This window comes from Pelodiscus sinensis, chromosome 6, assembly GCF_052426305.1.
Source record: "Pelodiscus sinensis isolate ZL-2025 chromosome 6, ASM5242630v1, whole genome shotgun sequence".
In the NCBI taxonomy this organism is placed as follows: Eukaryota; Metazoa; Chordata; order Testudines; family Trionychidae; genus Pelodiscus; species Pelodiscus sinensis.
Window position 1 is genome coordinate 62,978,093 of NC_143057.1, and position 16,816 is coordinate 62,994,908.

Genomic DNA, 16,816 nt, shown 5'->3' on the forward strand with positions numbered 1-16,816 from the left:
AGCGTGTTCACTATAAAACCTGTAAAAGGTAAGATTTCATTTGATTCAAAAACATCAATGATTTTTCTTAAGGAGAGTTTCAAAGCTAGCAAGTCTTTACCTGTGTAAAATAGCTCATATCTAAACACTTTAATTTACTAATTCCTAAACATACTAAGGGGAAGTGAGATCTGTAGCTGAATTTTGAATGACCATCACTGCTCTATTTCAATATTTTCATCTGACATACAAGAGCAAAACCATTCCTCTAATTTCCAAATTCTATTAGAAATTAATTAGGATAATTTGCCACGTACTTAGTTCAATTTCATATTCATAAAAATTTTGCTAAAAAGATCTAAATATTATATTCATCCATTAATTTTCTGGTCTCTTTAGCTTGAGGCATGACTTTCAACAATCTATTGACCAATCTTTCCATAATACCACTCGTATCGTGTACTTTACATGAAAGCCCTTGTAAGGTAAGTACTTTTTAGTTAATACCGTCATAGCAACAAAACAACTTAAACCTTTGAGAAATTAGGAGCCAGCTGCAGTAAGAGAACCCTTGCTGTTAAAAGAAACCTACCTTACACTAAGAGTAAGTCTACACAGTGAAGAAAAACATGTGGCTGGCCCAATTCTTAATGCCCTCCTGAGGTCTCTTCCAGCCCTATGATTCTAATTCAGCTTCACAGGACTCAAGCCAGAGCCTACAACCCTGTGTGGTGAGACAGTTCCAGAGTTTGGGCTGAAGCCCAAGCCCAGAAGTCTACACAGCAATGCAAGAGCCCTGCAAGTCTGAGCCTGAGATGAGTCAGCCACAAGTTTTTCTTCGCTATGTAGACACACCCTAAGAGATCAGCCCAGATCAGGAAAGAACAAAGGGAAGCTGAAGTCACCTATGTGTGTACCTTCCCATCTCCTAAATTATACTTTATTTACAATATTAACAGTGTCTGATACCACAGATATAACAACAGACAATCTATTTTATGATTTTTGAATTTACAAAATGTTTTACAGGAATCACCATTCAGGAAAGTAAAAATGACTTCAACCTTTTCAATTGTACATGTACTTGAAAGTGAAAAAAACAAAATGCCCTATTTATAATTTCACTATCAGGCTTCAAACATGGTCTATACCAGGGCTACTTAACTTCGGAAGCCCCAGGGGCCACAATGATACTCAGAGCACATGCCGAGAGCCGCAACTTAAGTGTGGTTGCATATACATGCAAATATATATGCAAATATATGCAAACAGCTTATTTCACACTGATGGGCATGAATATAAAGATTAAGGCAAGATTACATAATACATAGGCCCCATTTAAGTCAGTTCTGCTGGTGTTAATAAAATGCAATATTTACCTGATTTCCACCCATATGACAGCACTTTTAATGAGCAATGACAGTCTGGGAATTGAACTACTATCAACAGAAGAGCATTATATTGACTACTTTTTTGTTCTGGCTCCCACTCATGAATCACGTGCTGAGCCCCATGTAAACCCAAGCTGCACGGTGGGCTGCAAACAAATGGGCTGTGTGTTAAGTAGCCCTGGTATATACTATAATATAATTTAAGTGATATAATTTTCTATAATTTTATAAGAGCTTCATAAAATGGCTATAAAAATTACTAATACCAGACAAAACTAGTCAAATACGAATGTTCAGAAAATATCAACTTTTTTAAACTAGTGTAGGTTTGTGGGAAATCAATGAAACAAGTCTTTTTTTTGGTGTGGTTTAATGCATAAAATACACATACAAATAAGAACTCTGCTATAGTTCTTTAATTGACTTACCATCCGGATGGGAGGTCCCAAGTCTTAATGGTGCAATCCATTGATGCAGTAATTAGCCAACGGCCATCAGGACTGAAAGCCTACAATAATTGTACACCTAAATTAATATATTAGAATTTATCCATCTTGCTTTAGTTCATAAAAGACTGCACTGATAGTTTCATACCAGTCCTAGGTAGACATGTGCACAAAACAAAATTAATAGTCTCTGATTAAAAATAGACTTAAGGCTACAAAAACAAGTTTGTAACAGTGACCCATATTATGTTTGTGATAGGGATGTTAAATTTAGATGAATTAACTAATCGAATAGTCAATGGGATTTCCATTCACTATTCAATTAGTCTATAAGGGGGCCTCTGCCTTTAAACTGTAGCAAGAGCAATGCCGGGCTCTTGCTATAGTTCAAAAGCAGAAGACCCCAGGGAGCGTGGGGCTTCCTTTAGAAATGTACAAGAGCCCAAAGGTCTCTCGTATATTTCAAAGCTTGAAGCACAGCAGGGCCAGAGGGGGAGTCTCCACTGGCCCCATACTCCCTGTGGTGCCTCAGTCTTTGAAATGTACAAGAGCCCTAGTGGTGATCTTGTGTATTTCCAAAGGAAGCCCAACAGAGAACACGGGACCAGAGGGGTACTTCCCCACGACTCCATGCTCACAGCAGACGTTCTGCTTTTGAAATACAAGGGTCCCACTGGGGTTCTTGTACATTTCAAAAGCAGAAATGCAGCAGAAGCAGCGCAAGTGGAGACTGCTTCAGTCCCTACTCATGCCATTTCCACTGTGCCTCTACCTTCCTGTCCCCCACAGAGCTTTTAAGCCAGCTCCCCTCAGCACTGGCTCCTCTAATAGAGGAGCAAAGGGGTGAGAAATGACTGGTCCCATCACTAGTCAACTATCTGATAAGTTCCTGCTTATCAGATAGGCGACTAGTCTATTACATCCCTAGTTTGTGGGCCCTTACTTTTGAAAACACAGATTTAAATGTACCACAAAATGTAAAAGGAAAAAAACAGATGTTGACTTCAAAGACGTACTCATCTCTTGGTATTTGGAATAAATTAGAAGCTGAATACAAATCCTGACACGATTTTAAAAGCAAATATTTAATTCACATCAGCAAGTGAATCTTATGTGCCATAACAACAAACAAATAATAAACAAATGTGTTACAACAGACGCTAACAATTACGGTTTATACTTTTTTTTGTAGGAATCTCTTGTGCTAATACAGATTTTGAAGTGATGGGTAGCTACCCAGTTGCTGCCCTCAATGTCAGCCTGGCCTCAAATATCTGTTACTTCAAAATGTTCATGTTATTAAGAACAGAAAATAAGGTTTCAAGCATTTATTTTTAAACCAGCTGTCCTTCAGTAATGAAGTTACAATAAAATTTCAAGTCTGTACTGGCAAGCTAAAATTAATATATAAGCTTTAACACATTTAAATCAGCAATTAAACATTAATTTTAAACATTAATTCTTAGGACAACATATTCATATGTATGGTTACAGTTTCCAAATGATTAACCCTGAATTTGTTGCCTTTTGTAGCAGAACAAGGGGGGGGATTCAACTTAAATCACACGTTTATATTTTATCTTACATATATACAACAAACCTATCACCCTCAAATTGCATTAACTTTTGTTGCAGAGGAGCACACAAATAGGTATATAGTATATACAGTCACCATGTCATTAATCTGGCTGTGGTGTCCTGAGAACTTCCTGACGATCCTTCTTGTTTCTATATCCAAAATACTAATCCCAAAGTCATCTGAGGCAATTCCCAGAATACCACTAGAAAGAATTAGTAGTACATATTGTCTCAGTTAATATTCAGAGATAAAACAGACAAGCATATCCTAATATTATCCTATAAAATGTTATGCTCTATCAAAATTTATTTACTAAGGAAGACAAATATCCATTTCTGAAGCAACATAAAAATCTCCTTCTAGGACTAATAGTCATGTGTAGTTTTAGGGAAAGAAAAAAATTTCTATAATGGCATTGTATCAGAGGCTTGGATGTAAAGAACATAACAAAACACCAAAGCTACAGTTGAAATAGTTTTAAATTCTCACCTGTCTCTGTGAAGCAACATTGCACTTGGAGAAGAAGAGAGATTAGCAGAGTAAATAAAGTCCATGGTTTTGAACTTCCAGAATTTAATTAATCCTTCGCTTCCAGCTGTGACTGTCAACTGGTTTAATCCATCCACTGCTACCCCTCTAACAGCACCTTCATGCGCTTTAAACCACAAGGGGAAAAAAATGCATCTTAATTAACTACATAGAAAAAAAAATCACAGAATAATGGAATTGAAAGGACCTTGAGAGGTAATCAAGACTAGTCCCCTGCACTCATGGCAGAACCAAGCACCACCAAGATCATCCCTGACAGATGTTTATCTAACCTGCTCTTAAAAAAAAATCTCTCTAATGAAGATTCCACAACCTCCTCCGTAGGCAATTTATTCCAGTGCTTAAGCACCCTGACTGGAGAGGGGACATGATAGCAGTTTTTAAGCATTTAAAATGGTGTTACAAGGAGGAGGGAGAAAAATTGTTCTTCCTGGCCTCTGAGCATAGGACAGGAAGCAATGTACTTAAATTGCGACAAGGGAGGTTTAAGAGGGACACTTAGAAACTTTTTAACTGTCAGTTAAAAACTGGAATACATTGCTTAGAGAGATTGTGGAATCTTCATCATTGGCGATAGTTAAAAGCAGGTTCGATAATGGGGATGATCTAGAATATATGGTGACTGGCCCTGCCGTGAAGATGTCTCAAGGTCCCTTCCAGTTCTAGTGTTCTATGATTCTAGGTTGTGTCTCTAATCACCACCATCCTTCTTGGTAAAAATCAAAACAAATAAGTCATTAAGTACCTCTGCCAAGCCCACATTTTCTATTATTATTTTTCCCCTCTTCATTGAGGGACTGGTCTTCCTTGGCCTTTCCATTGCTTTTAATATTTGTAGACTGTTTTCTTGTTATCCTGTATATCTCCAGCTAGTTTTGTGCCTTCGTCTTTCTAATTTTGCTCCTACATACTTGTGGTTTTGTTTGTAATCATCCTTGTAATCTAACCTTGTTTCCACTTTTTGTGGGACTCCTTTTTGATTTTTATATCATTCAAGATCTCCTGGTTAAGGCAGGGAGGTCCCTTGCCATACTTCCTATCTTTCTTACACAGTTTCTCCTGTACCCTAAATGTCTCTTTGAAAAACTCAATTGTCTTCCAATTGTTTTTGCACAGTGGCTATTACTTGTGCATTTAGGTCCCTTCCGAGATAAAAGACAGATTTAAACAAGAGGAAGGTATCGGATAGAGATTTTAATGTTGTTTAACACCTATTAGTTAAATAACTTAATCAGCACTTTCCATCTGTGCATAGGCCAATTCTGTTTAATTAAGGTACAGGTAGTCCCCGACTTACGCGGATCCGACTTATGAACGGGGCTTTTCTTGCCCCGGAGCTCACGGGCGGCGAGTCGCCACCCGTGTCCTCCGGGGCGAGAAAAGCTTCTCCCGGTCTCCCTGGTCTGCTGGGGGGGGGGGGGGGGTCCAGCAAAGCCACTGGACCCCCCAGCAGACCAGGGACACCCGAGCAAATCCGCCGCCTGGGCAGCTTTGCTCGTTTGCCCGGGAGCAAAGCCACCCAGTCAGCGGGACCCCCGCCGCCTGGGCGGCTTTGCTCCTGTCCCCCGGTCTGCTGGGGGGGGGGGGGGTCCAGCAAAGCCGCTGGACCCCCCCCAGCAGACCAGGGACACGCGAGCAAAGCCGCCGCCTGGGCGGCTTTGCTCGTTTGCCCAGGAGCAAAGCCGCCCAGGCAGCGGGACCCCTGCAGCCTGGGCAGCTTTGCTCCTGTCCCCCTGGTCTGCTGGGGGGTCCAGCGTCTTTGCTGGACCCCCCCCCCCAGCAGACCGGGGGGACAGGAGCAAAGCCACCCAGGCGGCGTGGGTCCCGCTGCCTGGGCGGCTTTGCTCCCGTCTCCCTGGTCTGCTGGGGAGGCAGGGGGCGCAGCTAGTGCGCCCCCCCCCCAGCAGACCAGGCTTTTGTTGCGGGACGCCTCAAGTAGAGCAGCTGGGGTGCTGCCGGGTTGGTCCTGTGGGAACCTACCGGGCAGTGCCCCAGCTGTTCTGTCCCAGGCTCCAGATTCAGCAGCTGTTGAAACTGATCAGGCTGATTCCAGGAAGCTGGGGGCAGAGCAACTCTGCCTCCGGCTTCCTGTAGTCAGCCCCTGGTCAGTTTCAGTGGCAGCAGCTGAATCTGGAGCCAGTTCTGACTTACATACAAATTCAACTTAAGAACAAACCTATAGTCCCTATCTTGTACGTAACCCGGGGACTGCCTGTACTTATGACAGTGAGATATGCAAAAGTGCAACACTAAGATATTAAAAAATAATGCCATGAACAATATTAAGATGGCAATTCAAAAGGCTTTGATTGAACCATTTATTGAATCATTTTTCAGATTCACACAAAGCAGAATAACAGTTTTCATTATTTCTGTGAAAATCCTCATTCTGAATTGGCAATTTTGGGTTTCTGAATTGCTTAAAATTACTATAACTTCCTATTATGTCATGAATTCAATTGAGACCTTGAATTACATATATTCCTGATGTAGGTTTTAAGTTCCGAAAACTGGTAAACTCATAAGTACAAAATACACGACAATGAGCAGGAAGGCACTGACAGACTTCACTAACTTTGAGAGAAAGGAAAAGTCTTAGTTGAAACCCAGCTGACAAAGTTGAGGAGCCCCAAATCAAACCTAAAAATAATTTGCTCCTATCGTGACATTTAATTTAAACACATCTTCTTTGTATTGGATCAGAAGTCAGTTGTCTGAAACAAGGGTGCAATAGAGCTAAAGCTCCAACATGTCAAGAGTGCAATTCAACAGCAACCTCAAAAAACGGCTAGATTACAATCTGCATGCACACATGCTATCCCTACCTTCTTTTGGAACAGGAAGCATACTGAAATGTATAAGAATATAATTTTCTACTACGGAAGTAGAGCAGAGCAAGTCAAGAGGGCTATCACGTATATGGCCAAAAGCCAGCATTTTAGACCCAACCACCTTGTTTATGTTATTTAAAATTAAATAGATACTGACTCCACAACTATCCATTGTAGTGGGAATGTTCTTGTCCTTCACCCAGAGAATAAAGGACAACTCATCATATTTACCTGTGCTCGAATAGCAAGATTCCTGCATTCCACCCCAAAACTACAATGAAAGTCTTTTGATTTGCTGCTACTTTGTTAGGGTGACATTAAACAAAAGTTCACCTTTTTCTTCACCATAATGTCCTCTGTGAATGCCAGACTGCATGTTGTATACATCTACATGTCCTGTTGAAAGCCCAATTACAGCAAAGTTTCCACATGTAGTAATGTCAACTGCCTTGAAAGAAGAAAAAAAATGAGAAAGGAACTTAACATACACAGCTCATTAGCAGAGACAAAATATATTTAATTGTAGATGTGTTTGTCTATATGCAGCAGTTACAAAGCATCTCATAATATTCATAAAGAAAAATCTTCAATCTCTCTATTACAATTTTCTTCTGAGCTTAACATTAAACCAACCAACATTCACCACCTCACACAAAAAATAAAGTTATTTGCTTTCTTGAGAGAAGTTATGATAAAAATAAGCATGACAGAAAGAGTAAGCAATGAAAATGATTGCTGCTGAATTGTTTTATGTGCACTCATAGCCACCTAATAATGTTGTTTACAATTAGTTATTGATTACATGCATCGTACTGCCTGATATCACTGTAACCTCAAAAACGAAATGCTCCATTGCACAAAAAGACAGGCTAGGGGAATTAAGTTCCAGGTCTGCTGCCACCATACTTTGGTGCTAGAAATTGAGAATAGGTTGAACCACTCTCTAGGTCGACACCCTGGGGATCTGACTGGTGCCAAACAAGAGAATTTGCAGAACTATTGGAGGTCAATATTGTCTGACAGCATTATCAACTACTTAGCTGGCTCTTAGAAGACATTTAGGGGTAAATTAAAGCTAAACAGGAGCACAGAGTAAAGAAAGCCAGGACTGGTGGTTGTAAATTATGGAACTGCAGGAAACTTGGCCACACCCAGGATAAGTTGACATCACGCTAACTAAAATCATGTCGGACCAGAGAGTTCCAGATTAGAGAGGTTCAACCTGTAACAGTACAGTATCTGAAAACAATCAACTACGGATCTATGCACACAAGAGGTGAGTGTTGACATTTTAGATCTTACAACCCAGAACTAAAGAAGCAAGAGACATCACAAAGAGAGATTTGGTGATGTGTGTGAAAAGACAATTCAGACCAATAGTTAAACCCACTGTATTTGGAACTGCAAGATCACCTAACACTACCAAATTCCAAAGTGCTAGCTAGCTATTTGCCTATAATGGGATATTTGTAAGTTCCCTGATGCACCACTTCAACATATATAAAGAATTCTCTAGTCTAAATTCTCCATGTCTAAAATAGCATAATCTAACTGCTTAGCAATATATTTACTTTTTTAGCTGGAAAAGATTTCACTCATCTGTAGTAAGCTGAGGGCAGAAAAAATGATATTGCATAATAGGAAACAAAACAGAAAATAAATGGAATATATTCTGAACTAAACTCAGGGAAGTCATATCAGGAGCTGGCAGAAATCCCTATATTTAGGTTGCCTAACTCTTTTCATTATTTCCAGAATTAAAACCTTTTCTTTGAGAAGCTCTCACACTTCCATAGTTTGCAGCAGGCCTTTGAAATTCCACAGCGTAAATACTCTTAGCTACAGAAGTGCCTTTTTGGCTTGTCCCTTGAAATTTCAGCCTGATTATCCAAGATATACATTGTTTTAAGAAAGAATCACCAATTTTTCTTCTCTCACTTGGGTTCTTCAGGAAATTAAATGTTGGCATCTTGCCAAAATAATAAGGTGAAGCTTCTAAGGCTGGTTTATGCTACTGCAAAAGCACCAGCAACACACTCTCCCTCTCCTGCACCGATGCCCTCCACTCCTAAACCAGGGCATCTGGGAGCTGCCGAAGTAGTGGGGTGCAAGAGAAGAGCAGCCCATTTCTACTATCCAGCCACACCTTTCTCTGGAACAAACACACAGCATGATTCTCACTTTTCTTCTGGGGCACCATATGGGGCAAAAGCTTCCCCATCTCCTATACACTCAGACTAGTGAATACCAAGAAGGGCTCCCTGTACCCACATGTAGTACATGGCCCCAGGAGCCCAACCTGCACACACTGGTGGGCAACCTGGGTTTCACAGGCAACCATAATTTTAACCCTTTGTGCAGATGCATTATGATAAATACTATTGTATTTTTCCTATGGAACTCTTAATTTGACCGCACTGGTTGGATATCAACAATGCAGAATTAAGGCTGCCTGTGATATTCTAAATTTGAGTGCTCAACATGGCATCCTTAACATTCTTTTAATGTACTTTTTTGTATGCAACTTAGAATATGCCTACCATTTTCAAAGATGTTAATCTTGAGACAAATATTACTCAACAGATCCTTACAAAATAGTCATAAAAGTTAACCAGACTAGGTACAAAATCTTCTCTCCAATCATAAACAAAGATGAAAGTGAGAGGAACAAAGGAACACACTATATAAACATTTATGGAGTAACTACTAATCTTCAAATAATTGGACCCCATAAAACCAAAATTTGTTTTTCCACCAATTGATTTCTGAGTCAGGTAAAACAATTTTAGATAACTTGGAGTTTCAAGATGAAGATTCAAATAATCAGCATGTATTATTACTCATTTTTAAAAACTATTAATCCCAATTTAGATGATAAATAGAATTTTGCAAGGCTTATTTAGATGTTTACTAAGTGCTTCCTGGTCTCATGTATTCAGTTTCTGAACAATTGGATAGCAAATTAGCAGCCATTCTACAATATAAAAGATACACAATTACTCCAAAATTAAACTTACTGTTGCATATATATTAAGAGGTTTGTTTTTGCTGAATGCTTTTGGTTTCAGTTTATGGGCTCCCATGGAAGTTTTCTGGTAGTTCCAGGTTGTACAAGTTATATAACCTTGATGGCAAGCAATGATCCCATCCCAGTCATTCTGACGTGCTATCTCTGCAATACAATCCAAATTGCTTATTACAGAAACTGACATTCTGAAATAAGGGATTCTTACATCACAATTTATGACATTTCCAAAGCCATTATGTGACAAAGCCATTGTAATTTTATATTTTCACTGACTAGTCAAAAGACTATAGTAAAAAAGCTAGAGTAAACAGTGCTAAAATATATATTAAAAATACAACTGGAGATAATGAACCCGAACCACATATGGAAGCTACATTCTCACCACTAGAATATGAATTGTTACAATCTAGATTTATAACCATTCTGTACACAAGGGTGGATACGTTTTTTTAAGTTATTAAAACTTGTTTTGCATTGGAAACTCGTTTATTAAACTGGCAGGATGCTGGGAACAGGGTTGCTGAGGCAGCTCTCTGTCACACCAGCTTCCATTTTAGGGGAATAAATTAATGCTGGCTGGACATAACCTGGCCTTAATTGAGGAAGCAAAGACAGCTGCTGCCTAATTATCCTGGAGCTGTATAAATTACTCAGGGAAAGGAAGCCCAAAAGGGAGTAGAAAGGAAAAAAGTCAAGGAGGTAGCTTGTCCCTCCTACAGACAGAAGACAACTAGCTGTCCACAGTGAAACTATAATAGGAATAAGCCTGTGAAATAACTGGAGCAGTGGTTACTAATGCCAGAGTTTCAGAACGACTTTGTAGAACTAAGAGTATGTCTGCACTGACACCCTAGTTCGAACTAGGGTGGCTAATGTAGGCATTCAAACATGCAAATGAAGTCCGGGATTTAAATATCCCGGGCTTCATTTGCATGTTCCCGGGCGGGCGCCGTTTTTAAATGCCCGTAGTTCGAACTACCTGCCCACCACTACACGCGGCATGGACTAGGTTGTTCGAATTAAAGCTCCTAATTCGAACTACCGTTATTCCTCCTGCAAGGAGGTTTAACGGTAGTTCGAATTAGGAGCTTTCATTCAAACTACCTAGTCTGTGTCGCGTGTAGCCGTGGGCAGGTAGTTCGAACTACGGGCATTTAAAAACGGCGCCCGCCCGGGAACATGCAAATGAAGCCCAGGATATTTAAATCCCAGGCTTCATTTGCAAATTCGAGTGCCTACATTAGCCACCCTTGTTCAAACTAGGGTGGCAGTGTAGACATACCGTAATAGAGGCAGGAGCCAAAGGGTCTCAATAACAAAGGAAGTATCTGTTGTATTTTATTAACTGAAATGATTGTTTTTGACCTGTACATGCTTCAAGATTTTAGAACTAGCACAGTTCAACCTCTCACAGTTCGTTTTTATTCATACCTTTGAAAAGAAACAAAACAAAAAACTCAAAGAGCTGTCCTGCTTTTTTTCAACTCCCAAATAGTTTAACTTTGAATGAACTATTGAACTGAACTGGATGAATGAACTGAAGAAAATATTCTCTCACCTGAAGACAAGTCTAAAAACTTAAACTCTAGGCAAATGACTTCCTCCAGTTCAGTGGTTTCAATTTCTTTAAAACTTAGCAAACATACTGGTATTTATTGTTTTGCATCTAAATAATTAATAGATCATAAGAAGGCAAGCAAGCCTTAACGTATAGTTTATCAATTTCAATTAAATTTTAAAAGGGTCTATTTAAAAAAAACAAACTGGTATTTAAATAAAATATAAATTTTAATTTTTAAATAGATTTTTATTCACACTGCTGTACCTTTTTTACTAGGCTTAACAGAACAATAAGTCTGCACAACTTTGGACATTGGAAAAAATAAAGAAGCAAAGTGAAATTCTTCTGAAAACTGCTCGTTAAAAGCTCTGGAGATAGAAATAATCTAGTTAAGCAAAAAACACAACAAGCAGAAGTACTGCTACATGCTCTGCACTGCTCTGTACATGTCAACCCTGAACTGGAGCAATTGCCTTTAGTAGTAAGAAAAGATTAGTCCTTACATCCAATCATTGAAATCTGAGACTACTGTCCAAGGCAGAACCATACAAAATGGCTGCCCATCGTAAGCTGACCACAGAAGATCTCACAAGCAGGAGCAGGTATAGGGGGCTCTGTCAGTAGGGTGGAACATCTTCCATACAAGGGCATAAGAACTTAAACAAAATAATTATTCTCCCCTGCTCACGCCTCTCACTGCGGCAAAAACCAGCCAATGAGCTGGATCTGTAAGCAGGTGATAAAACAGGCAGGCAATCCCTCTCTCACCCGGGAATTGCATCGTGGGAACGCCTGGCCTGATCACCCAGATGCCTTGCTCCCCCCGCTCCCGAGTGTTTGGTAGACCCGAGTGGAGGCAGTTAGAGAGCATGTGGCTGGCCCTTGTGTTCCTGCTGCCTTCAGAAAGGGTATAATCCCCTCCCACACCGTTTGCCATCAACTCTGTAATTGACCTGCTTTGGTCCCCTTTGATGTTCATTGATTGTTATTCATTGGAAGTTTAGTTTAAAGGTGAGGAGGGTTGTTAGTCACCCATTCACACATAATTGACCACTAATAGTCTTTCTTATCCCACATTTAGATAACAAGTGTAAATAGTTACCTCCATGAATGAGACCAGCACTAAGGTTGCCATTGTCAACCCCTGGGGGTCCACTTCGCCAATTACTGCGATTTAGAAAATCCCCAGGGAATTATTTGTTATGGCCTGGTGATGTTTATTTTTTATTTTAATGATGATCTGGCGTCCACATATGTAACTGTAATGAGTTGCAATTGACTATAATTGACTGTAAATCATACTCAGGTGAACTCTCCCAAAAGTTAAAGGAGTGCCAGTGTTTGTAATAATAAAAACCAGGATTTCTCTTTAGTTTTGAGTCATGGTCTCATCCTTCCAGCATCCCCTTCGAGCCTAGAATTTTAGCGGGGCAGGACAACTACCAAACAACCAAATTAATGCCAACTACAGTAATCATTTGTGTGACATGGATATTTGTTCACTAAGAAAAGGAAACAAGACTACCACCTTATTTCCATGTGGAATAAAGAGTCAGATAGAAATTTGTACCTCCATTTTTTCTGTTGTTGTCCTGTCCACTTAAGACAACGAAAATTACTATAAAAAAATTTCCTCTGCTCCCCCATTCAAAAATTGAATATGCTAGAAGTTTGCACTTATTAATTTAATTGAATCAGCAGTATTGTTTTAAAAAAAATGTATCATTGGAGGCCAGTGTTCTCTCTAAACTGTGCAGCAGCATAGCTTCACGGGTGATTAATCAGCCCCGCCCAGTCAGTCAGCTCCTTGCAGGAACCCTGAGCATCTGACTGGGTGGAGCTGATTAATTACCTGTGAAGATGTGCTACTGCACAGCTTAGACTAGAAGGAACACTGCTGGAGGCTAATACTTTTGTTTCACCACCCCCCACGCTAAGAGCTCATTACCTGTAGGAATCTCAAACCTATATTCTCTGAAAAACAAACCATGAACGTTCACTAATTTGATTTTATTAATTCTCTATTGCATTAGCACCTACATGCCACAAATGAGAACAAAGCCCTTCTGCAAAAGATACTATACAGAACACATAATATGAGCTCATCACTACCCCAGGAGCTTGTAACTGTTATCTGATACATACATGCTAGGCATAGTATACCCTATGTTAATAGGTATTACGTGCATGGTATTAATAGAATACGCATTATATGTATGGCTATTGGGAAGTTATGTTAACTGAATTTATTAAACTCTTCCCACAATTTGAGCACTCCACAATATTCCGCAAAGCTTAACGACTCCTTAGGTATTAGACAAATAGGCAACTTGCCAAAACCAAAACATGCATGAATAGTTTGTAGCAAGTACAATTAGGAAACAGGTATAGCAGTGTGGAAAAAAAATCTATTTAAAAATTTTAAATCCCAAATTTATTTAAATTAAATACAAGTTCATTTTTTAAAAATAGATCTATTTAAAATTAAATCAAAACTAACAACCTATATAAATGCCTAAAACTTAGCAATATTTAGAATGTAGTATTCAAAACAAAATAAGAGCAAGTGTAAGAGGAACAAACAACGAAGCTAGACTAAACTAATAGGTTATGCTTAGGCTTTGTCTACACTACACATTTTTGCGGCAGAAAATTTATGCTAATGAGTTCCTCATTAGTATAAATCATGACCCATTCTCATATTTTTTGCCCTTTCTTTTTGTGCAAGGGTTTTTTTACGCAAAACGGAAGCAGCTACAGTGCTTCTTTTTGTGCAAAAACTCCTTCCACAAAAAGAAACGGCAGAAAATATGCTAATGATATCACAACTTACGCTAATGAGTCCCTCAGAATATTTTCTGCCGCAAAAGTGTGTAGTGTAGACGTAGCCATAGAGTTTAAGTGACATGTAAAACGTGAAACTTTGAAGCATACTTTCTGTGAAATATGAAAATGCTGCAAAAATCTGATTCCTGGAAGGAGACTACATATACTCTCCTTTTTGTATTGCACTGCTTTGTCTCTAGACAATAAATTAGGCTAAGTTCAGATATTTAGTCACTGGAACACGTAAAAAAAATGAACTGCAATTACAGACAAGAAAAATGCACAGGAAGGGAAACAAAAAGGAGAAAAATATAGAGTGATTTTATCCAAGGCCTCACACTTGATCAGTGTCCATGCTAGGAATAGATCTCAGGTCTCCTGGCTCTCACTAGTAACTTTATCCACTACAACATGTTCCACATCAGATAAATTCTAAATATTTTAACACTCTTGAAAGACTTGCACTAACAGCCAAGTAGGTCAACAAGTTTAGGTAACTTAAGGACATGGCGCTATAACCTAGTATAACAATTACAGAAACACTGGATAACAATTACTATGGAAAGAGCCAAACCAGGGACATGTGTTACGCAATATGTGACCAACCAAACTGTTAGCTTTAAAATTACACAAATTATAATTGAACATTATCTTGTTACAATACATAGGTTATTTATATGTTGACATTGTTAAAATGAAATTGGCACTACAATTGCTTCTGGTGCAAGAGGATGGGGTTTGGGGACATACTCTTAAATAGAAAATCCTTCCAATGTATTATCACAAATTTTTAAAAAAATCCAGTCTGAGAAACATCATATTGTAGGAACTATAAAAACATACTGAACTATTTCTCTTCATACATTCATCCACATACAATTTTACAGACAACACAGGATTGACACATACATTAGTAACAGTAAGATAATTTGACTGTGCCATGAACATGCATAAATTGCAAATAGCTATTTCCTTACACTAGCAACTTCTCCCACTGGTTCCCCGATTGCTAGTCCTACAAACTTAATTGGGAAAATATAAAGAAAGTGAGGGTGTTTCTGACTTGTGTATGACCAACAAAAATTATTCAATCAATATTTAGTTAACAATTCCAAAGATGCTTAGATACCTTTGTTGGGTCTGTAACTATAAGGAGAGTTTTCAGAAGGAACAGTTTATATCTAGAAGATGTCCATTTTGAAGTTTGCATGGGACGCCACGACTCTGTCTCTTTCAGACAGAAACACGCTTCCCCTTTCAGAGCCGTGAGTGCGGGAGCCGCAATTTTTTCTTTCAAGAGCCGCATGTGGCTCGTGAGCCGCAGGTTGGCCACCCCTGGCCTATACCATTCTAACATCTCCTCTAAAAGATTAATTGGGGTTTCTGATAAATTTGTAAATTTCTGAGTAGGTTACAAAAATGTAAAAATGAAGGTTACTGTGAGTAAAGGGACCGTTCTCTCCCACATGTTGTAAAATATTACCTACCTGTTGCAAATGTTGTGATGGGTGGAAGAGCCAGTGTGTCATACTGAAGACCTTTCTTTTTTGATTTCTTTTTGTTTATAGAACCTTTAAAACACCAGAACAATGTCAGCAACTCTAAGTCAGTTTGTGATTACAGATATTTTTTTAACTTTACTTAAGGTATTGACTATTAAATGTAAAGTTCACAGTAAAAGTAGAGAATACATTAATTCTTGTTTAAAAAAACCTATTTCTAAAATGTACCAATTAAAACTTACCATTCAGCTATTTCTGAGTTTGAGATTAGAGAGAAAAATTGTTTTACCCATGTTAAAAAAATTCCTAAGAGATTAAATAAGGAACATAACATACTTCTAAAATGATGTCCTAGCAGGGGAAAAAAAGCCTTAAAAGCCACCCTATTAGCTGCAAGATGCAGATGGAAGTGGAGAGGAGTTTGATAGCCTAATTCAGGACAATACAAACTAAAGGGGTGAGCTAGAAGAGAGAAAGTAATAGAAAAAAAAGATGCCTACAATTATTTTGTTTGCCAGTACAAAATCATTCATATTCAAAAGACTAGAAATTATTTCCCACAGTAGAAGGATATAGGTTTTAAAACGTCAGTCTTTAAATTAATTTGAATCAATTTTCTAAAACGTTTTATCATACTACTACACAAAAGATAATTCACATATATTGTATATAAAAATGTGCCCTGAAGCTCATCAGGCCATATCAGATATGCATTGGCAATCATACAAATAAAAAAAAACAAAAAAGTCTTCTTTAATACTACATTTTAACATAATTAAAAAATGCCACTCTCTTCATTTGTACATTTTTTGTAGTACTTACCATGTCCTAAACTTTTATTGAACCTTTCATGCACTGTAGAAAAAGACTGCAAGGTTCCATCCTGACCTGGTGGAATAATAAGAAAAACGTAAATAACTACCCATGCCAAAGTTATCAAATGACTTTTTCTGATTTTTGTAACAACAACAAACCAGAATGCTACAGAAATAGTAAAGCAATTTATGTCCAAATTTTGACATACAATAGTCTCAGACAAAAAGAGGATAATCTGGAGTTTGGGTTAAAAACATAAGTTTACACATACAAAAAGCCCACAAGTTTAGAGTTACCCAAAACAAGCA

At 38.5% G+C, this 16,816-nt stretch overlaps 1 protein-coding gene across 1 annotated transcript in view; it reads right to left on the reverse strand.

Annotated features, from left to right (window-relative positions):
* Positions 1 to 16,816, reverse strand: part of WDR36 (WD repeat domain 36) — a 49,806-nt gene that overhangs the window by 14,140 nt on the left and 18,850 nt on the right. The window contains exons 10-16 of the mRNA XM_006134450.5: positions 16,515 to 16,580; positions 15,678 to 15,761; positions 9,793 to 9,947; positions 7,109 to 7,223; positions 3,885 to 4,050; positions 3,489 to 3,597; positions 1,799 to 1,878 (exon numbers count right to left, since the gene is read on the reverse strand). Of these exons, the coding sequence (XP_006134512.2) occupies positions 1,799 to 1,878; positions 3,489 to 3,597; positions 3,885 to 4,050; positions 7,109 to 7,223; positions 9,793 to 9,947; positions 15,678 to 15,761; positions 16,515 to 16,580 (775 nt within the window). The remainder of the gene's footprint in view (positions 1 to 1,798; positions 1,879 to 3,488; positions 3,598 to 3,884; positions 4,051 to 7,108; positions 7,224 to 9,792; positions 9,948 to 15,677; positions 15,762 to 16,514; positions 16,581 to 16,816) is intronic.